General features: G+C 40.9%; 1 protein-coding gene across 4 annotated transcripts in view; it reads right to left on the minus strand.

The window, feature by feature from the left end:
- Positions 1–1,636: 1,636 nt before the first annotated feature.
- The window catches only part of map4k5 (mitogen-activated protein kinase kinase kinase kinase 5), a 31,749-nt gene continuing 8,171 nt past the window's right edge, over positions 1,637–25,214 (minus strand). The window contains exons 4-34 of one of the 4 annotated variants that reach the window (XM_053335286.1): positions 20,636–20,726; positions 19,525–19,589; positions 19,358–19,413; positions 19,228–19,275; positions 18,371–18,413; positions 18,191–18,263; positions 17,636–17,767; positions 17,376–17,438; positions 17,192–17,273; positions 16,547–16,663; positions 15,573–15,651; positions 14,690–14,755; positions 13,546–13,604; positions 13,309–13,376; positions 11,966–12,010; positions 11,618–11,660; positions 11,298–11,508; positions 10,907–10,992; positions 10,461–10,502; positions 10,115–10,199; positions 9,915–9,994; positions 9,186–9,246; positions 8,239–8,353; positions 7,842–7,900; positions 7,453–7,556; positions 6,716–6,893; positions 6,370–6,438; positions 6,133–6,225; positions 5,790–5,860; positions 3,756–3,811; positions 1,637–1,792 (exon numbers count right to left, since the gene is read on the minus strand). In XM_053335286.1, coding sequence (XP_053191261.1) covers positions 1,705–1,792; positions 3,756–3,811; positions 5,790–5,860; positions 6,133–6,225; positions 6,370–6,438; positions 6,716–6,893; positions 7,453–7,556; positions 7,842–7,900; positions 8,239–8,353; positions 9,186–9,246; positions 9,915–9,994; positions 10,115–10,199; positions 10,461–10,502; positions 10,907–10,992; positions 11,298–11,508; positions 11,618–11,660; positions 11,966–12,010; positions 13,309–13,376; positions 13,546–13,604; positions 14,690–14,755; positions 15,573–15,651; positions 16,547–16,663; positions 17,192–17,273; positions 17,376–17,438; positions 17,636–17,767; positions 18,191–18,263; positions 18,371–18,413; positions 19,228–19,275; positions 19,358–19,413; positions 19,525–19,589; positions 20,636–20,726 — 2,528 coding nt within the window. In that variant the 3' untranslated portion in view covers positions 1,637–1,704. Of the gene's footprint in view, positions 1,793–3,755; positions 3,812–5,789; positions 5,861–6,132; positions 6,226–6,369; positions 6,439–6,715; positions 6,894–7,452; positions 7,557–7,841; positions 7,901–8,238; positions 8,354–9,185; positions 9,247–9,914; positions 9,995–10,114; positions 10,200–10,460; positions 10,503–10,906; positions 10,993–11,297; positions 11,509–11,602; positions 11,661–11,965; positions 12,011–13,308; positions 13,377–13,545; positions 13,605–14,689; positions 14,756–15,572; positions 15,652–16,546; positions 16,664–17,191; positions 17,274–17,375; positions 17,439–17,635; positions 17,768–18,190; positions 18,264–18,370; positions 18,414–19,227; positions 19,276–19,357; positions 19,414–19,524; positions 19,590–20,635; positions 20,727–25,214 lie in introns of all 4 variants that reach the window. The other 3 variants (XM_053335284.1, XM_053335288.1, XM_053335287.1) reach the window with 3 other exon arrangements.

Consider the following 25,214-nt stretch of genomic DNA (forward strand, 5'->3'; position numbering starts at 1 on the left):
AACTGCCACTAATTTTTCTTTCACTTTAAATGTGAAATTTGTCTGACTTCCTTTTCCATCCACTGACTCTCTCCATCCAGCTTGACACATTTTCTCTCTTCTCCCAGCTTGTCCCCATAGGAACAGCTGACTCCACCTCCAGGACCAGAGGAGAGCAGGACTGTTGCTTTGGGGGTTTTACAGACTTGTAGATTTACACACCTGACAGACACCAGCGTCAGAGATGTATTTATAAACACAGACGGGCAGAAAAAGCCTCCCGACTGTCAGTGAACGCCACACAGCTAAAACACACCAGTCTGTTATCAGAGGAGAGGGGGGATTCACTGACCCTCCTGTCCTTTAATTATCTGAATCCTCTCACATCTGGAGTCAGTCACTTTCAAGTTTCTGCACTGGGAAACCTTAAAATGCTAAATCTGCCTGACATCATCCAACATGTGAGACACAAACAGGAAAATGTGACCCAGAGACGAGCTGTCCCGTCGCACTGAGACCAATTAGTGTGTGTTGGTGAAGTGAGAGGAATGGCAGACTGAAGGAGGAGGAGGGGGAGGAGGGGAGGAGGATTAATGGAAACTAATACTCACTCATCTCTCCCTGCTGCTCCCATCAGAGACTCATCATCAGTGATGAGCGATTTGGTTCATCATCAATCCAACAACAGCAACACAACAAATAAAGCTCAATCTGTTTATCTTGTTAACAACAGCTTTTTTTTTATTACAAAAAACAGCATACATTAAACATTTTGCGAAGGGAATGCAAAGATGTTAACAAAAAAAACAAAAACCTAGCATCGTCCCTCATTTTGTCATTTTTATTTTAAATTAAAAAAATGTACAAAAGTGCTTACATGGTGCAAATAATAAGAAGTAAAAGATCCTATAAAAGAGGAGGGGTAAAGAAAAACAAAAAATTATTTTTTTTTACATTATATTCAACTTCTAAAAATGCAGCAGAGCAGGAGAGATGCGACTATATTACAAAGCAGTAAAAATAACCCAAAAGCTGCTCAGGATCTGTTCACTAGGTAGTTAATCCGCACACAGCAGGACTGCTCGGTCTCTGTCTGTAAATCCAACATACCCTATTTACTTAACATGATGTTAATAAATATTGCTTAAATAAACCGCATGGCTCATGGGTTTCTTGTTTAAACTGATCTATTAGTTTGACTACAGAGCTCATAAAAATCTCCTCTCAAGCCTACAGTATAACGGGTTGCCACGGGCGATGATTACGAGCGACATGTTACAGACGATAACACAAATCTCCCATGGTTTTGCTAATACAATCACAAATTATTGTGAATCTTAATGGCACTTAATCAATAATACCTCTAGATAACGCGTTTGTAACTCAGTACACAGTACAGAAAAGTGAGAAAAATGCTAAGTAACAATGCTCAACTGAGCTCTTCTCGTTTCTCCACCTTCTGCTCGCTCCTCCTCTCCTTCATGAGGGTCGGGGGGAGAGGGGCTGCAGGGAACGTGTTGCTGGTTATAAGGCTACTCATGAATCCATACTGAAGAGGCTCCCTTATGACTGACCTGTGGACCAGTGATCAGTAACAAAAACTCCCAAAATATCTTTGTGAAATCCAGACGTTTCAAACGACGCCTGGAGTTTTCTCCCAAAACTTTTAAAAAATTGAGGCGTCTCGTCCACTCCTCTGGGAGCCTTCAGGTCTCCGGCAGACGATCAGTAACTGTTCTCATGACCTGCTAAAATGTAAAGGTTGCTGAGGGCTGTGGGGTTATCTGTTGGTCTGCTCTCCAGGACCACCACCCTGAGAAAGAAAAACAAGAGGAACATTAAATGAAGCTGGTGCCTGGTGGAGGGTCGCAGTTTTCAAAGAAGACTTTAAAGGAGACATAGACATATTTTCAGGTCTATATTTATGTAACGGCCTGACATGAGAGTGGTCTTCTTCATCTTTTCTAACTCAGCAAGAAAACAAATAAGCAGAGTTCCCGAAATGTTGAACTGTGCCTTTAATGTTCCATTCAACCCCAAACCAGTGTGATTAGATGTTTTTTCTTCCTTCAGGGCAGCTGCTGGTTTCAGTGCATTTTTAGATTTGTAAAATTAAACTGCAGTAAATAATTTGTCAGTTTTAAGTTATGTTTTGTAGTTTTAACTTTTAAAGCTTCAACCGATAAAAGAATAAATGTTGTTATAATGAAGACAGATGTTGCTACAACCTTTAAAAATCATTTATATTGAGTTTAGTCTCCAGCAGCTTTCTAGAAATGTGCAGCGTACTGAGAGAAGGACGATCAAAGACGCTCATAGATCGTGTTCACGGTGTCAGTGCGAGGACTCGTGTCGTGCATGTTTAACCGCACGTTAAGCGACAGTGAGATGACAGATCAGGATGGCAGCGGGTGCATCTTCAGATGGCGTACGTCTCATGGCGCTGACAGGTGAGCAGGGATGCTACCGTCCATACTGTCCGTTCCATCAGATGAAATTACAGAGGCTCAGAGAGACACTCAAACCAGGCTGGCAGTGCCCGAGCGGCAGTGAATAAAACATGGAGGGATGAGCAGAGAGAGAGGGACAGAGAGAGAGAGAGAGAGAGAGAGAGAGAGAGAGAGAGACAGAGAGAGAGAGAGAGAGAGAGAGAGAGAGAGAGAGAGAGAGAGAGCGAGGGAGAGAGAGCGAGACAGAGAGACAGAGAGAGAGAGAGAGATGCCACAGGTGGAGTGGCTCCATCGGGCGTCATCACTAACGAGAGATCGTCCTGCACTGTCTGCTTTCTGTGAGCATTTGTGTGTGTGTGTGTGTGTGTGTGTGTGTGTGTCTGTGTGTGTGTGTGTGGTACGAAGCACAAATCACATCATGCTGTGTGAAGCTGAAACCAACAATCATCACATCAGCCGACACAGGCGTAAAGTCGCTGCCTTCACTCAAACAGCTGCACACTTCTAATGATATTTTAAACTGCGAGGTTATTTCTTGACTTTGTTCCAGTCGTTGAGATGATTAGTTAATTATTTAGAGCTGAAAAGATTAGTTAGATTAATCGACTTAATGACTGACAGGAAGTTAATTGGCAACTATTTTTATAATCGGTTTATCAGTTATTTACATTCACTTATTCCAGCTTCTCCAATGTGAGGATTTGTTACTTTTGCTCATCTTGTGTGATGATAAACTCATTTGTTTTGGGTTCTGAACCAAACAAGACTTTAGGGCATTATAATGGGCACTTCACCTTTTCTGATATTTCAGAGACAACAGCAGACCTCTAATTGATAGTTGCAGCGATTCAAAATTTTGATAATCGAGCAATTCTCACATTTTGATAATCGACATGGACTATGAGGTTCAGATTCAATAGAGAGTAAACAAATATGAACAGATCCAGATAAAATTGGTTTGAGGAAAGATGAACAGAAAGCGAGAGAGGAAAACACAGCTGCAGGTAAAAATATGAGCACAGTGAGAGATTTATCAGAGCCAGCAGGAGACGAGCGCTGCGGGCTCAGAGCGCTGGAGGTGGCCGGCTGTTTCCAGGTAAAACAAAAACAATAAGACCCGAGGGAGAGCAGACATAACCACTGACCTGGTTTCACATAGGTCATTTTGTAATATGGTTCAGTCAGATGGTTTTTTCCTGTTTTTTTAATAAGATGAGGTGTTTTTGATTTCCTTTGAGGTTTTTGTGATAACGTGTTCTTCCATTTGCTGCGTTTGAACACTCGTGAAACTGATGAAGCTAAAAATGGAAATGTATGAGCGCCAACCTGTCAGAGCCAAGGAGGCGGAAGACTCTGTGGGGATCAGAAATCTCCTGCGTGACCTGCGAATAAAAAAAGAAAGAAAGAAAACAAACTGGTTATTTTTATCCATGGATCAGTGGAGGTTGGCAAGATGAGCAATTCAAAAATAGAAGAATTGTTTTAAAAGCAGCATCAGTAATGAAATATTAAGATAAACTGGATTTAAGGTGCTGCTATCTGTATTTATGTAACGTTAATTCATCCTAACATAGCAGCCATTTTCAGATTAATAAACTGACACCTAATGATGATGAAGCCGCCGGTGTTTGACGCTGTATGCTCTCCAGTCGTGACTGACGGGGTAAAACATTTAAAAGTGTGGACTCACTTCACTGAAGATAATGAAAATGCAGCTAAATGCAATAACATGGAGAAAGGGTTAGTTGCATATGAAGGGAATAATTGAAGAATTTGACTTTTTACTGATATTAACAGACTTTTAATAGCATCAGAGAGCATGAATAAGCTAGGTTTGATTATTTATTAGCTTCACTCAAGAGTCAGCTGATTCTTGTTGTTGGAAGGGTTAGGGGTCACGTATTGTGTGTTTCTGCATGTTTCTAACAGACTGCAGGGGGGCGAGTGTCGTCTCTAGGGACTCTCTGTGTTACTGTGTACAAACCTGGAGATTAACTTTGCTAGTCACAAGATGTAGCCTGACACGTCGCGGTGTTAAAAAGAAAACAAGCGCCCCCCCCCCCTTGAAAAACACTCTCACGTGTTGACATGCCATGAAAACTTGTCGACAGATGCGAGATAGTCGGCGGCTGACACCTGCTAGGTGTAAGTCCTTGGCCTCGGGAGAGATCTGATCTGTTTAAGCCGTAACAAGAACAAGGTCTCGGGTGTTCAGAGAAGCACCCACCGGAGCAAGATCGGATCAATAGGCCCACCCCCCTCCTCTCCTTGAATGCCATCGCTTTAGAGAGCAATCATAACGAGGCAAAGGCTGAATTATTTAGTGCTGCTCCCCCTTGTGTGACGGGTTTCGTTTATGATTGAGCATGAATTTTGCATGGCCGCTGACATTTCAAAAATCCTTGCTATGGGAGAACTGTCAAGCTGGGCTGGGCACAGACGGGGCAAACAGACCTTCAGTTTCATCCGAGTGCTGCGGGACCACGTCTGACACGGCGAGCTTTTGAAAAGGGCGGCCCCTATCACCATATCACTTTTCATAAAAACAGAATGCTTCACCTCCCCGCGATCTCTTGAACTTTTATTGTGCCGCTGAGCGCGACTCATGATCGGGTTAACATGAAATCCCTCCGTGAATGGCGAACAAATTCATTACCTCGGGTCGACACAATGACATTTTGTCTTTCTCCACCTGAGGTCTAATCTCCAGGGATCACCGACAGCATGTAGCTACGCATATAAACAGCCAATACTCAGCGTCATTGTGGACGACAACCGGAGGTGTTAGTTCACGTGTAGAACAAACAAGTTGGATTCAGGAAGGTGTCAGAAAGTCGCTGGAGATACACGAGATAAGATGCTGATATTTTGGCCTCAATATAGATTTAATTGATATTTCTGATTTTTAAAGTATCAAGCAGGCTTTCTTACACACTTGTAACACTTCAGTTTTATTTTTTTAAATGTTTTTGTTCAGCTTTTGTTTCTATTTGTCTGTATTTCTTTAGTCTTAAGTTATTAAATGTTATATGTTTCACTGTTGGAGGACCACCTGACAAGCCCTAATGGGTTTTATTGGCTCCTCCCACATATTTTCTTAATCCCAAAAAACCTGCATGTATGACTTTTCTTGTATTATGTTTTTTTTCTCTTTATGTGCACATAAACTAAACTAAACAAAGGCTTAGGCTTAAATGTGTATGAGGACTTGAAGTGTCATCTTTAAAAATGCACAAGCCTCAAACTGAAGTCAATGTATTTCACCAACATGGCATCAACATGTTTGAAATGTGCATTTAAATCTAACTACTGGAATCAGTAAAGAGTTCACCCAGCTGTAGTGGTTATGGGACATTTTACCTCATTAGACTTAAAGCTCTTTCCCTGCATGCCGTGTTTCCAGAAGGCCAGGACGCTATCCTGAAGGCACACTGTCACAAAAGAGAGGAGAGAAAGTCAAACGTCAGTCTAACATAATTAAAATAAATAGTATCTGTAAGCACCTTGCAATTCAGTTATAGTTCAAAAAAATATCCTTCATAGATCTGTCAGGTTGTAACAGTTGGCACTTTTTGATATTTCCCTTTTAAGGTGAAAGATTTCAGCTCCTGTGTTGTCAGCTCCCATTCTTCACACCCAGAATGACATGTACTTTTATTTCTTTGTACAAGCAGTAAAGTTCAAGACCTTTCTGAAATCTTACCAACAGATCCAATGCAGAAGTCAAAACTGAGCTCAGATGCCAGCTTTTTGTTGGACTTCAGTCGTCCCTGGAGATTAACAATCTTCAAATTTTCTGGGGGAGGATAAAACAAGATGTTTCAGAAAGTATTTAAATGTTCATTTTGAGTATCTGCACCTGGCAAGCAAAACATAATCACGACAAATATCGAACGCAGACAAATGAGGTCGCTACGGTAACTTTTGAGATTCCACTTACGGTCCAAACACACCAACACGGTGTCTCTTTCCAGCTGGGTGACATGGATGGCGTCCACCTGCTGATTAGCTGCAGGGAGAAAACATAACAAACCTGTTCAACATCTCAAACAACCTACTATTTATTATACATAATCACATTCTTTACTTTCTTTGAGGTACAAAAAAAATCTATCATTGCTCAAACCACAAAAAGAGCCAAGACTTTGTTGTATTTTATATGATATCAATGACAGACTCACAAAGATTGTTTTTACAGGACTGACTAAAAGATGATTTTTAGTGTTTTCTGCGCTTCTATCCAACCAGCTTCTGATCTACGTCCAAGCACATCGAGTTTGACTTACTTGCTCCAATCTCTGTGAACCAGGACGAGCAGGAGTTGAGGTTGATAGTCTCGAAGCGGACCACCTGGCCTGGCTCGGTGCCCTGGCTGATGGCCACACACACCAGAGGATACTCCTGCTCTGGGACCACGAGCATCTCGAACACTTTCAGCGGGTTGGGAAGAGGGAAGTCAAAGTGCTGCCGTGGGAAGAAAGAGAGACGGTTAGAGTCAGTGATGCTCTGATAGTAAGAGAATTAAAAGTTCATTTTGTTGTGTTAAAGTCAAAGAGCTGCATGATTTTATTCAGACTCTTCACAGTATCTCCTCATAATTAGACTCTATCAAATTTCTGCACAACAAATCATTCACGAATACGTCATCAGTCACAGATAATTAGACTAAAACTCTCAAAAATAATTATGTATCAGCTACATTCAAATGCTTTAAGGAGAAGTCATCAAATTTCAGGATAAAAGTAATATGATTTTAAACTGTATTTACAGCTTTCAAATGTAAAAATGGGTCAAATTTGACCCTGAACAGTATGTGAGGGTTAAAGAAACCCTAAAGAAAGGAATATGTGCAAGTGGAGTTTCACAGCATTTTCAGTTTAACTTAGTCATCCTGGTATTTTTTTTATTTCTACAGCTTTTTTTTATACTGCTGATGTGTTCCTTGGAAAATTAGAACAGTACGGTCTTGCGGTGAGAACATGCAGCCCGACAAGGACAAATGTGGGAAAACATTCAAACTGACCTTGATGAGCATAAACCTCTGCATAGGCTCATACCACTGCAACAAGACAATCCCAGACTGCAGCGCTCCACACAGGTACTTGTGGCCGGTGTACGGGTTTCTCACTATGACACAGACGGGAGAGAGATGTCAAGGAGAGGAGCTAGACTGCAACATCAAGAACTTAGATACTTAACAATTTAGATTGGGAGCATGATTTTATACAAGTCACAAATATCTGACATCTATTAAAAACTAATTATCACATAAAATGAATGCATGTGGGTTAACAGAGCAGAAGAGATGCAGGACATGACTAGAGAGGGAATGTTCTTTGTGTATAGACACTTGAATATGATGGAAGAGAGTATAAAGCTAAACAAGGCTGGAAGGGAAAAAGGCCGACTCACCAATGCAGCACTTGTGACAGCCCTTTGTGTCGGGGATCTTAGTCGTCAAGGCAAACCTCCTGAGGAGAGAAAACAGTCGAGTTGTTGTGACCACAGTCTTAAAAAGAGCGGATGACGTCTAGAGTCGGGGAAGTTGGCCAGCGCTTCGTTCTTCTTCTTTTTTCTTTTGGCTTTTTTCTTCTGTCACCACAGTAATTTGTCACAACGGCAGACAGTGAAGAACAACAAAGGGATGAAAATAGGGGATGCACAGGATGAGTGAGGAAATTCCCTTGAAATTTGGACAAGCAGGAGTTGTGACCTTATTACAAAAAACAAATGGTGTTGTTGAATAAAAAACATATGAGGAGAGAGAGAGGGGGATTCTTGGTATGAGACGTTGGCTTGTTGATCTCACCTGGGTAAAATTTTGTCTGGGAAGCGGTGAGTCTGGAACTGAGCAGCCAAGCCGGGCTTCTTCAGCTGCTCAAACAGCCCGATCAAGTTGTGGGAATACAGCTGGAAGGTTTTTCCTACGGCAGAACGCAGCACATTAAATCATCAGCTTAATGAGAAAATACAATAAGAAGCTGAGCCGGAATCAAGGCCCAAAAAAATATGACAGTTGAGAACTGAGTAAATGTTTTCTTCATCATTTTTGGGATATTAAAAAGAAACAAGACGACACATTTTAAACATAGTTGTTGAATTTGCTTGAAAAATCCTCAATCCCATGAAGCAGCTTTCACATTTAGAAAGGTTAGATGTGAACAGGGGTAAAAACAGAAGTGTGACGATGGTGTGAAGCATGATTACCTTCTGATGAAGCCAGTTAGTAGAATATCAAATCAAGCCAGGCGAGAGGAGGATGGACAGTGTCCAAGGGAAGAGGAGAAGAGAACAGAGGTTAAGTATACCAAGGGGCAAACTGCTGAAGGTAAAACCGAAAGTAGACCTCACGCTCTGTAATCCCATCCTGAACTGACAAACTGAGAAAAGGTTTCGGCTCTGAAGACAGCCGAGTGAAGACTGTTTAGTTTCAAATAAAAAGATTATTTGAGCTTTTTGCCTGTTTTTAATACATAAAATAAACTATACTTGGTTAAGCTGCTAGTATACTTTAGGTAAATCAATATATGTGAGTATTTCTTCCACCGAGCAGGCTGTTATGCCACATGTGATAAATGAGGCTCTTATAGAGGCTCTGTGATGGCAAATAAAAGAAAACAGTTATTTGAGGGCTGCAGATATGGAGTGACTGTCTTGCCCTCGGGGGCCAGCCAGATAACGGGACACAGGACAAAGAAGCAGCAGGTTATGGCGGTGGCCAGTGAAGCAGGAGGCCGGGATAAATCCATCACTTACCTGATAAAGACATCAGGTTGTTGTTGATAACGTACAGCCATGTACATTTCCTCGGGAACAGCTAAATATAGAGTAAAACAAAGATGGTACAGTTATCATTTAGCTGGATGTTTGTTAACAATTTGTCAAACTGTGAAAATCAATGTATATTAGTCCTTTAACACTCTGGGTCAGAAGTTTCCACATCAATTCAGAGCTTCATGTTTAGGTTGTGTTGTGTTTGTGGTTCCTGCTTTTTCCTAAAATCTTACATCGCTAAAATGTGCTTTGTTTTTTTTTTGTTTTTCCTCTTCTCCTTTGATTATGAGAAATATATTATCAAACTCATGTTACACTCCTCACAAAAAATCCTTTAACAGCTGAATGCCACGTCTCAAGTTTTATACTTAAATTCCTTCAGGATTATAAAGTATCTATCTATCTATCTATCTACCTACCTATCTATCTGTGATGTTAAAATATTTCTACACAGTCAAAGAAATAAAAACTATGCGTCCTGGTCAAACCTCAGTAATCCTTACTCAGCGTCTCTCCTGTGTGGCTCCTCATATCGCTAACCAGAGCCTCTGCCCTCCTCTCCTCTATTATAATGACTTTTCTAGTTAGGACTCTGTTTGTGTACGTTTAAATATAATAAGCATATAATATATAAATCCCACGCCTCGTTTGATGAGGATAAACAGTATTAATTTCTTTATATTGGTTGTGATTGATTTCAGTGGTGGTCACCTGCTCCATTGTGGCTTCATGCAGCTCATTAAGATTCAGCGTATAGATGCCATCCCCCGTCCCAAAGATTAGGTACTGATCTAGAAGAGTGAAAAATAAAATTAAGTATTGGCATTAATAAATATATTATTTCTGCGTGTGTGATTGTGTGTGTTGGTGGTTCTTGTTGCATACAGCTGTGCTTGTGTCTGCCTTTCTACCTTTGGTGTCTGGATGAATCCATGATGTGGCACAGTTGATCTTCAGTGGACAGCCATCAAACACTTTAGAGAAACAGGCTCCCATCTGCAATGAAAAGCACCGCAGCTGAAAACAGACAGCCTCTGGCTCGGCGAAGCGCTAAAATGTCAGCCAGGGTTTAATGAGCTGGAGCTGGAGCTGAGCTGAGCAGAAACAACCACAAAGCAGAAAGCTCTGTGGACCCCAAATATCTATGGCATGTACAGCAGCAGCTCAGACAAGAGTTTAATGACAGTACCCATGAAACCAGGCCAGCAGGGACGAGTGAAGACTGTAGGAAACAATAGATGCAGATGATTCACTCACCAGTACTTTAGGAGTGGGAGGCAGGCCGTTGATAGCAGGTTTCTAAGGAGGAGCAGAGGAAGCAAAGAAAAACCAAAAAAAACATCAGATACCATCGATGAAGAAAACACAAACAAAGCAAGCAACAATTATTTTAAATGCAGCTTCATAATTCAGCTCTGACTTCAACAATGAGCCAAACAAATAACAATAGAGGCTCTTTTTTTGAGCTCATGTTCTGTCAAAGTCAATTAAATGTTCGACATGAGTGGAGGCCAGATTTCCGTCAGAGTTTGGATCCGACAAAAGGAAAAAAATCATATTTGAGGTTTCAGTTAGTCGGAGACACTCTGCAGACGAAAAATAGGTTGCAAGACTACAGACGCTATTTTCATTGCGTTGATCGATTGAGACACATTGAAAACGTAATGTATGAAATATCTTCACAAAAAACAACAAAAACTCACAGGGAAATCCTTTTTCTCCTTCCGTTGCTGCCGGTTCGGTGGTGGTTTGGGATTTTCACCGTTCACGCTGCCATCCGAGTCCTCCTCTGTTATGAGACAGCAGGCAGATGAAATTTACACTTGCGTTTTAAGCATCAATAAAAACGGTCCGCTACGAAGAATCTACAGCAAAGGATCAGTCACGTTTCCATCAGGCTCTCTTACCTTTGCATTCAGGTTTAATGGGAGCTTGTAAAAAATAAAATGAGTGCTTTTTCAACAACGGATTTTATTTAAGAAGACAGAAACCAATTTAAAGCAAGTTCATATAGACTTGTTCTTGCACATAAATGCTGTTTAGACACTCTTGAATCCAGACACTACTGTACAAGGTTGATTTAGAAAATCTCACCAGGATCTGAGGCATGAGACAAAAGGCCCGGGCTGCTGACGCTGGCAGAAAGGAAATCTGGAGATGAGTGCTCCACCTTGTTGCCCTGCTCCGGTGTGCTCTGTCTGCGTGCCACCTGGCTCGGTCCATTCTCCGAGTTAGGGAACCTCCGAACTGTCAGACACCTCTCATCATTAAGGCCGATCTCCTCTGACGGGTTGTTTAAGTGTGGCTGAGAAGGGATGAGAGGTAAATTATATTTCAAGTACTCTGTGTAGCACACAAACTTGTAACATGGATACAAACTGCAAAAAATACAAACACACAATTTTGGGGATCACCTTCGGGGGCAGAGGAGGAGGAACCCCTGGCTTGAGGGTTGACCTGAAAAACAGTTGTTGTGTTTTAATTACAAAGATGTAAATTCAAGTGTGTTTATGATGATATATGAAGATTAATTCGATATCAATGTAATGTAATTATATCATCATCTTATTTGAGTGTGGTTGGGTTATGTGATAGACTGTATAATGTTTTTCTTTCATTTTTATATATATTTTTATATTTACTTGAGATTGTAATGCCTGTTGTGCTCTATTAAATATTATTGTCTGGACCCCAGGAAGACTAGCTGTCGTCTTGACGTCAGCTAATGGGGACACTTTTATAAATATACTGATGTCACTCACAGCTCTACTTCCTCAAAAGCGTCTTCAAGATGGGCAATGTGTCCTCTGCAGAAAACAAACACAGTAATCAGTGCGGAAAATAAGACTCATTAGAGCTCAAGAGGGTTGTTGATCGTGCAAATGTTTATGTGAAATCCCTCCTTGGGGATGAAGAGAGTAAAATTCTGAGGGAAAGGAGAGGGAAGTCCTCAGCGAGCACTCGTCGATGAAAACCACAAAAACTACAATTGCAGAGCCGTATTAAAGTATGCCGTATGTAGTTTTTGTCTAAGAAGGGAAAAAAAGAAGATCTAAGAAACATATCTGTGATCCGAGAGACCAAAACAAGGTCTGCAGACAACTTTCATAACTTTAAATGCTGTCTCTTTATTCAGTAATCAGTAACTCAGTAATGCAACCTTGACCATATTTAAAGCTTCTTATTTGGAGCCACAACTATTGAGAAATCCTGCAGCATCCGTAGGCTTTAAAAACAGCAATGAACATAATTGTATGGCTCCGTCTACGCAGGGTCACGGCTGCACAAACAAGTCATTTCATTTTAATGCTACAGGTTGACATTTAAGTCAAAGTGAGTGAAAGCCTGCCTACATGCTTACTGCTTGGATCCACAGCTATTATCACATCACACATGGTGAATGGGGGGGTGTCAGGGAGGGTGATTTGTGGACATTATGGGTGTTTAACCTCACTGAAAGGGCGGTGATAAAGCGAGGGGGTGGAGCGGGTGGCGTACAATAACTACAGCACACGCAGTGTTAGTGTTACCGTTGGAACAATTCGTCCTCAACGCTTTTGAGAAGGCTCCTTCGAAGGACAAGACGGGAAATAAGGCCGACAGCCAACAGAAGAAGACAGAGAGAAGCGGGAGGAGAAAAACAGTGAAAGCACACGGATAGGTGAAAAAAAGGGCTTTACAGGACAACAAACCGAACTTTTTAAAACTGCAGCTGGGGGAGAGAGTGAGTTCATGCACAGACAAAGGTTAGCACCAGTGATTCAGCAGGTTAATGTGAGAGACAGTGAGGGGCATCAGTGAGAGTACATATCTATACACAGATTACAGAACATAAAGACAAACATACTTTAGTCTTTTATTCATGAGAAGTTTTGTTTTCTTTGTCACTCAGCACTTTGCATTAATCATATTTTGAATCACTGCATTTTGTATTCTTTAAGAAGTCAAATAAAAAGAAAAAAACTTCTGTCTATCACTGGATGAATCCTCTGGGATACATCCATCTAATAAACCAGGTAAAGAGAGAGAGAGATAGACAGAGACAGACAGAGAGAGTGAGGCATAAATAGGAGCTGTTCCCATGACAACAGTTTCCATGGATTACCTGGTTGTTATTCCTCCCTCTGCAAAGGGACTCCAGGGGGAAGGGAAGTCATTATCTTTACTCACATCCTGTGGAAAGTCACACATGAGCAAAAATAGCATTTTGATAAACTCGCATTTTTAAATAGAGTAGAGATAATTATATTTTCTACATTCACATTAGTTTAAGTGACAGAAATAGAAACAGAAAGTAGCACTTTCAAGTGTCACAGTTGATTAAACTAATTGTGACCATCACCATTTCAGAGTGAGCTTCGGTTTCCTTCCGTAGAGGTGGTTCAAACTGGAGCTTGTCAACTGCGAATGATAAAAAAATGTGTGTTCAGTTGTAATATTTTCTTTTCTTGCACACACCTTTGGCACTAGAGGGCATCAGTGCCCAAGACATCAAGACACACAAAGCCGTGGGGAGTAGCAGTACCCATGTGTATTAGTACTAGGAGCCTCGGAAACACTTCTCCAGTCAATTCTTAAAATAAAATCACATGTAAGTACAAACCAAAAGCAGATTAACTACTTCCAGACCTGCCAAAACACCTCACGGACTCTTCACTGATTTATTATACACATGAATGTTTGGTCTGCAGACTGAAGACGAGTCAGTTACCGAAGACAAACAGATTATACTCGACACTAAGCAGGTCTGTTCACTTTGGGGGGAAAATATTGGTGAGAGCGAAAGAATTAGGGATAAATCAGAGGGCGGACTCTTTAGTTTAGGTTTGAGGTCACATTCTGTCAAACAGTTGATCCACTAGAGGAGGCTGGTTTAGTGTCCAGTATAAACATGGTGTGATCCAGCTGTAATTACGAAGGCAAAAAAAAAAAAAAAAAAAAGGCATCAACTGACCTGCCAATAAATACTCCCACATAATCAGCTTCTCATTAACAAAGAAACTATTCAAGAATTCAGACCGTGGATTTTTTGTTGTTGTTGTTTCTGTGCTTGAGGTATGCTGATTATGTGGAGGTGCTACTGTATTTTAAAAGATACAGATAGCAGTGAGCAGGTTAGTACCAAACAAACTTATGAAACCAACGTACACCGAGATGTTTGAGAAAGTGAAGCCGAGGAGTAAGGTATTAAACAAGTTTAATTTCCTTGTGTTAGGATCTGATTAGTCATCTACTATTAGATTTTAGTCTGAGAGGAACCCAGATGTCACAATATTCAAATTATTCAATCTCACTCAACCCTAAGGTCAATATAGGGTAGCCACTCCATGCAGAGGAACTCACCATATTAGTGCCACTTAGTTCTCAGACACATGGTTCTGTTATATGCTCCAACATTATCCTATTTCTCAGGAAGTCTTAAGGGGGGTGTGAGGAGCTTGGGGGAGTTATGCAAACACACACTGTCTCACTACGCTGTCACTAACCTGCGTCCCCCCTGTGTTGCTCAGTGAAGCTAGGACTTGGCCTTCCTTGGTCTGTCCCATTGTTTGCTTCATGTAGGAGGGAAAGTCAAGACGTAATTGTGAGAAAAATATGGATTACAAAAAAAAAAAAAAAAAAAAAAAAAAAAAGCCAAACAGGAAGTGCAACTAGTACAAACGATCACAGTACAAACACAAGTACAAAAACACAAAGAAGCTACGATATGACAAACACCCAACCAAAAGACACTGACTACTGGACTGTTGCTACATCGACCCCAAAAATGATGAAATGAGAAACAGTCACAGCCTTCAGGCGTGACGGAGCACAGCACAGCGTTCTGACTTTATCCACAACAACTGAAGACGACACACAAACACACAACAACTTCCCTGAAGGGTTGAAAGTTAACCTAAATTTATGCGTCAAATTTAAGCATCCTCTGTTAAATTCAACACCAAGAAACTGTTGACTGAAAAACCGAATTCCTCGAGAATCCTCAGCACCGTTACCGACCCTTCAGACAAGCTATTTCACATAACTTATTGAGCAAAAAAGCTACAGCACAGATACTACTTAAAAAATATCAAAAAAAGCATCACAGACTTTATTACATCCACTTTCTCTTCTGTGAATCCCCAGGCTATTTTTATAAACACTACCACATGCTGTGGTCTGGAAAACAGCCAGCCAGCACTGCAGGATTACTGGGATGACCCTCAGACAAGCCGCCAGACCTCTATCGACCTGAACAGCCAGGATAACTGACATGACGACCAATGACAGGGCGGATTCCTGGCAGGGGGTGGGGATGAGGATGGGGGGGGGTGGGTTGGTCTTGGTGATGGCTTTGAGCTTTTAGAGACTGGCTTTTTGTTCACTTACAGTTGATCTCTGAGCGTGTCCTCTCAGCTCTGGCATGTTTGTTGGTGGAGCGAATGGTGTGTCTGACTGCAGAGAGAGGCTGGAACACACACGCGCACACACACAGACACACACACACAGACACACACACACACACACACACACAGAGAGAGAGAAAGAGATTTAAAGATAAGGAGATAGATCTGCACATAAAGGTGTGACACTTGATACTTGATGTGCAGAGTAGGGTGAAGTTTATTTCATAACCCTGACTCTGCAATGACTTGAATGATCTGGTACAATTATGATATCTATCTCTTTAAATGATCTGCCCAAACACATTCTGAAATTGAGAGCGACTTTTTTTTTTTTGTGCACAGCATTTATGAATGCATCGTCACATTATCATGCATCCCAGAGGCTGCTTGTTTGCAACTATCTCCATTGCTTGCACTCAATAGCCTTCAGGGTTTTTTCATTCATGGTGGCCAAGACAGTGCTACTGCTGTCAGTGGGATAAAGGCACAATGGTCTTTTAAAAAGGCACTGGTACCACCCTCCTTGGCTGCCACATAAATGTGATGTTGATTCCAGTTGGAATAATAATGTCAATGGAGAGAATCAAGAAGAGGGGAGGGGGGTGGGAACGTGGAAACACACTTTAGTGAAACTCACCTTTTCTCTTTGAGTGCCTAGTTGTTGAAAAGCAAACTGCTGTGCTAATATTTACATTCTCTGCTGATAGAGTGTGTGTCAGTGTTTGCATGAAAATTGGCTTCACTACAAGATTTGGAAAACACTAATTTGATACAGCCAACATTTATTCTTGAACATTTTTATTGTGCTTTGCAATAATCAAAAAAGGTTTATAGTTTTAGTTTATAGCTCCAGGTATATACTTAAACTATTTGTCAGTGTATCTAAATCTGTATCGTCTTTCTTTAAAAATCACATTTGTTTACAAGTAGATGTGATGTGATAGGGTTAGACATTACCTCGAGGTCATCATCGTCAACCTCACTGTAATGCTGGTGGTTGTCTGGGTTGTTCATCTTATCTAGGAGGTCGACAGCGAGCCTCCTTGTCAAACCCGTCTGTGCCACAAACACGTGCTGCAAAGGAACAACACAGGGTCACAAGTTGCCATGAAATTGGAGGATAATTTTAGAATACTAAAAGTCCTAGTTTCACTGTTACAGAGTAATTAAACTGTCTACTTTAATCATGAGGTTTCTCAACCATTAGGCTGAGAGACTTTCCCTCAGAGAGAGAGAGAACATGCACAGTGTTATAATAGAAAGAGTCTTTTGACTGAAGCCTACAAATGACACTTAAAAAGGCGAGAACTGACAGCTTCCTCTTTGCTTTACCACACTATTTTCGTTTTGTTAACTTGATTGAAAATGTAAATGCAGGGTTTGATAATCTCTACGTGCTTGACTCGTCTTCACGATTAACAAATGATAATAGTAAAAAAAAGCTAAAAGTGAAATGAAACAATTGATTTTTGAGACTTCACACTGCTAACATACATTACATGCATACATACATTTTCAACTTTGAATAGCTGCAAAAAACTTTTAAATGTGCACAGGATATGAAAATGTCTACCACAGATTAACAACAACAAGATGTATTACTGATAGGAGTTTCTCTGCAGTGGGCCTCTTCTTTGGGTTCTTTGTCAGAGACACTTTGACAAAGTTGTGGAAGGCAGCAGACCTGTGCAACAAGATAAATTTGAGCTATTATTCTACCAGACCAAAGTATAAGATATCAAACAGCAATCTCACATTATCACTCTGAACACTGTGGACCACTCACCATTTGTTTTTGTCTTTTAGCTTCGGAGGCTGGAAGCTACTCTTGGACATCAAAAACAAAGCCCTAAGAATAAGGAGGAATTACACGCATGGATTAGAAGTGCGGAAGAGGAAAATGTACTTGAATTCATCAATGCATTTTGAATGAAACAGGATGGCTATTCAAGTAATCAAAAGATGTGATGAAACATTAGAGGAACACAAAAGCAGGAAGCTTCCTAACAGTCATCTAAGGAACCTCTTTTTTTTTTTTTTTTTTACCTCATCGGGTGTAGGTCAAACATTGGCGGCTGTAGCTCGGCCAGCTCTATGGACGTGATGCCAACAGCCCAGATATCACACAGCTGGTTGTAGCCGCCGTTCTTCTCCACCGCTGCTACTTCTGGAGCCATCCTACACAAATACATCAAACATTCAGCGACTTCTCCTCAAAAATAAATTTGAAAGGTTGGTTATGGAGGATTCACAACAGTAAAAAAAACATATTAACACTAAATAAGGCACTCTGTTGATCTCCCTGGGAAAACTGTTTATTTTTCTTTGAATGTGTGTTTAGAGGTCAGGCTCAGTGTCCGAACCGAGACTCTGGACAACATCTTTAGTTGCTGTGGGAATTTGAAGCTGTATCTTTCAGTTGAAGCAACAAACTAGTTTTTCTGACGGACATTTGAATAAAAAAATGTTCTAGTATTTCAATGAAAGTGTATAATCAGTACTTCCTCGAAAGTCCAGAGGAAAAAAAAGGAGATGGACTCTGAGCCTATTCGGCGAAGCCTGTCAAGGGGCCACTGTTTCATTTGATGACGACACACTCACCAATAAGGTGTTCCAATGAAGGACTTTCTTTTGGCAATGGTGGCTGTTATTTTGGCTGCAACTCCAAAGTCAGCTGTAACACGGATAGAAAAGGCTTTTCAGATTATGCAATCTGCGGACGCCTGAAAGCTGCAGAGGAGTTTGAGTCCTTGAGAATTAAGACGCTAAAGGCCAACTTACCTAACTTCACATCTCCGTTGTCTGTTAGAAGTATGTTGGCTCCCTGTTAAAAAAAACATAAAAATCTCATAATCATTTCTTTATTTGGAGAAAAAGCAAAGTTTGAAGTTGGTACAAAGTTTGACGTACGGAGCTGATTTGTTGCCACACTGGTTCATCACTCTGTGTTAACCTTGATCAGAAACATCTGTTCTGGTTAAAGCATAAACTGCTCAGGTCTGTTACTGATCTAACTTCCAGTTAAATCCCACCAGTATCACAGCTTTTTGACAGTTCCACTGACAGTGTTTCTGTTGGCTGTGACTGACAGTCTCTCTGGTGGCATCCTGCGGTGAGAGCAGAGGAAACAGGAAGTGCTCACTGTGCAGAGCTGAGTAAAGATAATAGGCCCAGCCCTGACCTTCAGTGATAACACATAAGGCTGGGGCTTCAGCCTTTGTGCATGCACCATGCATGTTCAACTTCAGCTAAACCTCAAAAACTGCATGCAGTAACTGACATCAGTGGTCACATGCTTTCGGAGAGACAGCCCTTCCCTGACTATGCTTTTCCTGTGACTTCAGTTCACACCTCTGTAATGCTGCAGCATCAGAGCAAAGTCAGACTTCTGGACGACTTCAGGGCCAACTGAGGCATTCACTGTGACAGCTGCTTTGAAACTGTGCCACTGCTGCTTCTGTGTGTCTGTCTCCTTCCACTCTTTTCTTCTTCTTCTCTTTTCTCTGAAGTGTTTTGACATTTGTTGCTTATTATGAGAAGATTTCATTGTTAATATGTCCGTAATGGGATGGGGCTTCATCTGGATAACATTAGGGTTAAAATAACTAAAAACTAAAAAAAGGGGAAATATAAAATACCTTGATGTCACGGTGCATCTTGCCCTTGCTGTGCAGGTATCCCAAACCCTGCAAAAGGAAATATATTCAGTACAACTCACATTAACATTCATAAATATGTGTTCAAAGTATTATTCAAATGTGCAAATACCTGTATGGTCTCTCTGGAGACGTATGCTATCTGAAGCTCTGACAGAGGTCCCGTCACTACAACATACACACATTTTTTTACTTTACGTAAGCAGGGTACAGATTAAGATAGTAACAGACTTCACATGGATTGTACACAGTTTTGTTATGAATAGAAGAAAAGCTCACCATGATAAATGTCCTGCAGAGATCCTCCACCACAGTACTCCATACATATCCACAGCTTCTCTCGACTGATGAATGAAGAGAAAATTACTGAGCAGTTTGCCTGATGAAGCTAAATAGCCAAATATTTGGACAAGTACTAAAGCACGTGATTAAGCAGCGCTGTATTCTACAGAAAGAGACTCATGTTGTGAAACGCCTTAACCAACATATGCTTGCTAAACTTCCTCAACACACGTTAATAAACAGGGGTAAGTGCTTAATGTAGAGGGGTGAAGCTTAACAGAAGGTAAGTGCTTGTGTTGAAAAGGGGACTGAATGTCTGAGGAGAGGGGGGGGGGGGAGGGGGCTCCTAAAAATAACACAAGTCTAACTGTGATAAAATTGCATGACAAAAGATGATGATAATGATCTTCTGTGCAGCTCCGTCATGCCAATGAAGCAGAATTTGAGTTTGATACTGTACTGTACTCACACTCACACTCTTTAGTGCTCCTTTTCAAACATTTATCTCGACATGGAAATGAGAAACAGATCTTAAAGAAGCCCCTGAACTTCCCCCCTAAATTAAACTGTGGTTCTTTTAAAGACAATTCATTTGGGTTTCGTAATAATTAATGGCGGCTTGCTCATTAATGTTTTACAGTAACCCATTTGTGCTCTTGTGTGGCTAGACTGTACAAAACATGCCTGCTGTGATAAGACATGCACCTCTCTGGACTAAACTGCCTTATAAAAACAGATCACAGGCTCATATTCCAGTTAAACCTGCTGGAAGTCTGAAGCAGTTGGTAGGCAGACCGGCCCGACTTCCTCTCAGATACCAGCCACAAAACATAGGCTCCATTAAAACATGAGAGCTGCATCCTGGCACTGAAGGGCCGAGTCAGCACCAGTCAGCCCAGTTGAAGAGCTTGAGTCATACTTCACGCGCTCGCAGGTGTGACTAAGTCATTAAGTACGTCACGTGAGTTTCAAGCAAGTCTCGATAAAAACCTTTTGACAGCGACGTATGAATGAATTCCACAGATTGTATACACTTGGACAGGCAGTGAGAGAGAAGATAGAAGAGTGTAAAAATGACAAAGCAGCAGCACTTTAAGCTAGCTCTTACCAGAGGTAGCTCCCAAAGTAGGCCACAATATTGTGGTGCATGCATTCCTTCACCATGAAGATTTCCTGCTGTATGATGGAAAAGTCATCCCCTGGAAACAGAGGGAGAAATCACAGAGACACATGGACAAAAAATTATATTTTTATTTTCAGTACAGGGAATTGTGTTTTTTTAGAGCTCCATTTAAAAAAATATGAGAAACGATACGATGTTTGGAAATAAACACCTCGCAAAATGATGTTGGGAATGAAATTATGACGGGGGTTTATGATTCATCACTATAAAATTGTTTTTCTGAGTAAACCTTGTAGTTGAAATGTTGACAAAAACAGAACCACTCCATGTAATTCAGATGATACAGAGATTGTGAAGGCAATAAAATTTACGTCTTAGAAACACTAAAAAAAAAACTTTCCTTTTTCTTTGCCAAGTTAAAAAACCACAGAACAAAGTCTTCCCATACTTCCCTCTGACTATATGGTTCAATATTTCATGTCTGTGTAAATACAGGAGATTGTAGGGCAGCCAGTGACAATAGAGGGAACACCTTGTACTTTTTAAGTTTATGTGGTATAGTCTAAAAGCCAGGCAGCTCTCCAGTTCAGCAAAGCACTCTAACACATCCGATCAGTAGGAAGTAAGAAGACCAAAATATGTAAGCCCAGCTGCTCCCAATTGTGCAGAGACACGAGCCCTGGAATACATTAACAGGAGGTTAAGATCTACCAGACTCTGCCAGCTTCAGCGCTCTATCAAAAGTCTGTCATCATAGGCATCAGTCCAGATTAAGCTCATTTAAGGAGTACGATCTCTGCCAAAAAACAGTAAAATCTAAACAGAGCACTAGACATAACTCTTGGTGGAAATTACTGTCAGAGACCCAATTCTTCTTTTTTTCCTTTTTTTTAAAAAAAAGTGTGTCAATTCTGCTCATCAATGTGGGGCATAAGCGAGCGTCTTTTGATAGTTGATTTGAATTATGCGTCAAGAAAAATGCGGCAAATTCCACCAAATGTGGCCCAAAAAAAGCCACACGACTACAGTAGAAAGCTCCAGATGTTGAACCAGGTGTCGGCTGGTCAGACCTAATTTTAGTGATCGAGGGGCAGTTGAACTCTGGCAGAAAACATGATCAGTGGAGAAACTCCTGGACTGCAGCAGCTCTTTTCCGAGGACATAAACACTTTGTGCCCAATGAGGCAATAGCTGTGCAGAAGTCCTGTTTTCAGTGTGTCTGGGAGGGGTTAGTCGCTCTCACGTGAGCGTCTGACTTAAAGTCTGGTTGGAATGCCGAAACGTGTGTAATTATCCGACAGATAAACATTAAACCAGTGAATTTCCATTAGCTTTGAACTTCACTTCAGCTACCAATTTGACTATTCAGAGACATTACAAGATGTAAGAAAGTCTCATCTACAACAACTTCAGTATGTATACCTGCAACAAGTGTTCAGTATATTAGAATCATCGACTGAAACATGAAACACAAACTTTCAATTTTTCTGTACCGATTATCCTCTAGAGCAGGGGTCCAATCCGGCTCACTGGATAACTTTGCAAAGTATGAAAATTGCAGAAAAGTAATCCCAGTTTTTCAATAAAGTGTGCTGCTACTCTCACTTATTTTCACTCATCACTCACAGTCAAGACCTCCGATCTGCTCGACAATGGAGATGCAGTTTGATTCAGATCTGAAGGACAAATCAGCTGGCTTGGAAACATTTTATCATGGTAAACGGTAAATGGACTGTACTTACATAGTGCCTTTCTAGTCTTTGCGACCACTCAAAGCGCTTTACATTACATCTCATTCACCCATTCACACACATTCATACACTGATGGCAGGAGCGACCACACAGGGTGCCAACCTGCTCATCAGCATTTTTTACCAGGGTAAATTTTTATGCATGTTTGGGACTTATCGGAGACATAATATTGTTGAAATTGCAGTTATATTTAGTAGAGTTATTATATTTAAAAGTTATTATGCAATGCTTTTACTGGTCCGGCCCACATGAGATCAAATTTGGCTTTTTATGGCTCTTGAACCAAAATGAGTTTGACACCCCTGCTCTAGAGGGTCGCCAGTCAATCACAGGACTAATATATGCACCTACGGGCAATTTAGAGTCACCTACTAACCTAACCTGCATGTTTTTGGTCTGTGGGAGGAAGCCGGAGAACCCAGAAAGAACCTCAAATGGTGAACATGCAACCTCCACACAAAAGGGCCCCAGCCTGGTGGTGAGGTTTGAACCCAGAACCTTCTTCCTGTGAGGCGACAGCACTGACCACTACACCACCTTGCTGCCCTTTAGTGGCATTTAACAGTGCAGCTGCAGATTGAAACCTGCTGGAGTCGGTGTTTGGCTTGTCCGTTCTAGGCTACTGTAGAAACGCAGCGAGTGTGGAGCTCTTCGATAGCCGAGTGGTTGGCATGAATGTCCCATAATCGCAGCGTCCCTGGTTTGACTCCGGCATGGGACCTTTGCTGCATGTCATTGCCCTCTCTCTCTATCAGTTTCCTGTCGGCCTCTATACCAGCTACTTTCAAGTAAAGGCAGAAAAACCAAGACAGAAACATGGTGGTTCAACATGGTGAACTCCGTAGAAGAGGACCTGCTCCCTCTGTAGATCTAAAGGCTCATTATAAGCTAACGGACACAAGACTATTCTTATTTTTAGGTGATTATGCACTAATTAAAACATACTTATGAACATTATATTCAATTTCTGCCGATAGATCCGTCTAAATCTTACACACTGGCCCTTTAAGGGATACTTACGTTCTTCTTTAGGTCAACAAATAGAATATAAAAGACTAAAACCAGCACTGAGTATTATCTCTGAGCCAAACCCTGATATTGCATCTTCCTCTGAGTCACAGTCCTCCATTGTTATTCACAAATCTATTAAAAGCACAGTAGAGAACCACACTGTTGCATTATATCGAACATTATGGCCTATTTTTATCATTAAAGGTGCATTAATTAAACCACAGCTGAAACTGCAACACAGTTTACTAGTTACACAGTCTGAGTTTAATGTTTAAAACAAACTACAGCCTGCAAATTAAACTTTATATTTATGTGACTCAGTTTTTTTCTTTTTAAGACTTACATCTCCTGTGGGAATGAACGGGAGACTGAGAGACAGACGGTCAGACTAAACACTTTGTTGACTTCATGAGATTAGTCGACAATGACCAAAACTAACATCACAGGCTTTATCTTTTTTTTTCGTCGAGAGCTGAAACGTTTGGGGTTTTTTAACACAGCTGAGGTGGAGATTGTGCAAAAGGAAGTGCAAGTCACCATGATGAGGATGTAGGCCGAACATGTAACGTATATGAAAAGCCTGAGTAAGAGAGAGAGTATATTCAACTAGTTTTAGATTAATATGATGACTTTAAAAAGGCTCAGGGCTTTAACTTCTTACTTTAATTACTCTTTATCATATTTCCCTCGATAACCTGCTACTGTTTCATCCTCCAAATGCTTAAAAGCCGAATTCCTAAAAGTTAATCATGTCCATTTGACATATCTGTGGAAAGAATGACTGAACTATAATTAAAAAGGGAGGTTAGGTGCTGATATTATTCAGTTTTCTTAACCTTTACCCTTCAGTTTATGGCATAAAGATGCGATCAGTCTGATTTACAGCTTCGACACACAGCTTGACAAATGTAAAAATAATCATTTCCTGCTCTGATCTTCTTTTGTTTGCCACATTATAAAAACGTCATACTTCTGGGAGCTCATTAACTGGATTAAAATTATATATGACTTCATGTGTAATTACAGTGTTCTTCATTTCTAAGCCGCTTCGCTTTGAGGAGGAGGAACTTCGGCCGATCGTAGATATCTTTACAAGTAAGTGTTGACAGGCAACCACAAAAATTTGAGAAAGGCTTATTTCAGTGATATGACGCCCGAGCTCGAGTCATCCCACAAATCGTCTCCTCTTGGGTGAGCTGAGGTTCTAAAAAGTGTAGCCACTTCCTCTAAGAGCGCTTCTCTCTGCCTCTCTGAATGCACACAATCTCGCTCGTTGGTTCAGGTTTCAATACTCAGAGTGTTTTGAAGATGAAAAAAAGGCAACTGTCAAAGCACTAAATATAGCAGCTGAGGATGAGACGTTGCTTTGCTGTGGTTGTTTGGTTTTCTTTATGTAAAGCTATTGATTGTGAAGTGTGTCTGTATGATGAACACTATCTAACCATAGAAAACAAAATTAAAGTGTTTAAAAGTGTTAAAGAACTAATCCTGAATGTTATCTTTTATTCTTTACTTATTTGTTCAGGATAAAATGCAAATAAACGACGAACATGATAAAAAAAATTTCTGAAAAGTGGAAAAAAAAATGAAGAAAAGAAAAACTGAAGATCAACACTAATTTGGTCTCTAATCATCATTTTAACCTCCAAATTATCACATTAACCTGCTCGATGCCCTTTAAGCCCCTGCAGCCAGAGGGCTTCACCACTCCTTACTGTTTTCTCTCTCTCTCTCTCTCTCTCTCTCTCTCTCTCTCTCCCTCTCTCTCTCTCTGTCTCTCTCTCTCTCTCCCTCTCCCTCT

This window comes from Scomber japonicus, chromosome 16, assembly GCF_027409825.1.
Source record: "Scomber japonicus isolate fScoJap1 chromosome 16, fScoJap1.pri, whole genome shotgun sequence".
Taxonomy (NCBI): Eukaryota; Metazoa; Chordata; class Actinopteri; order Scombriformes; family Scombridae; genus Scomber; species Scomber japonicus.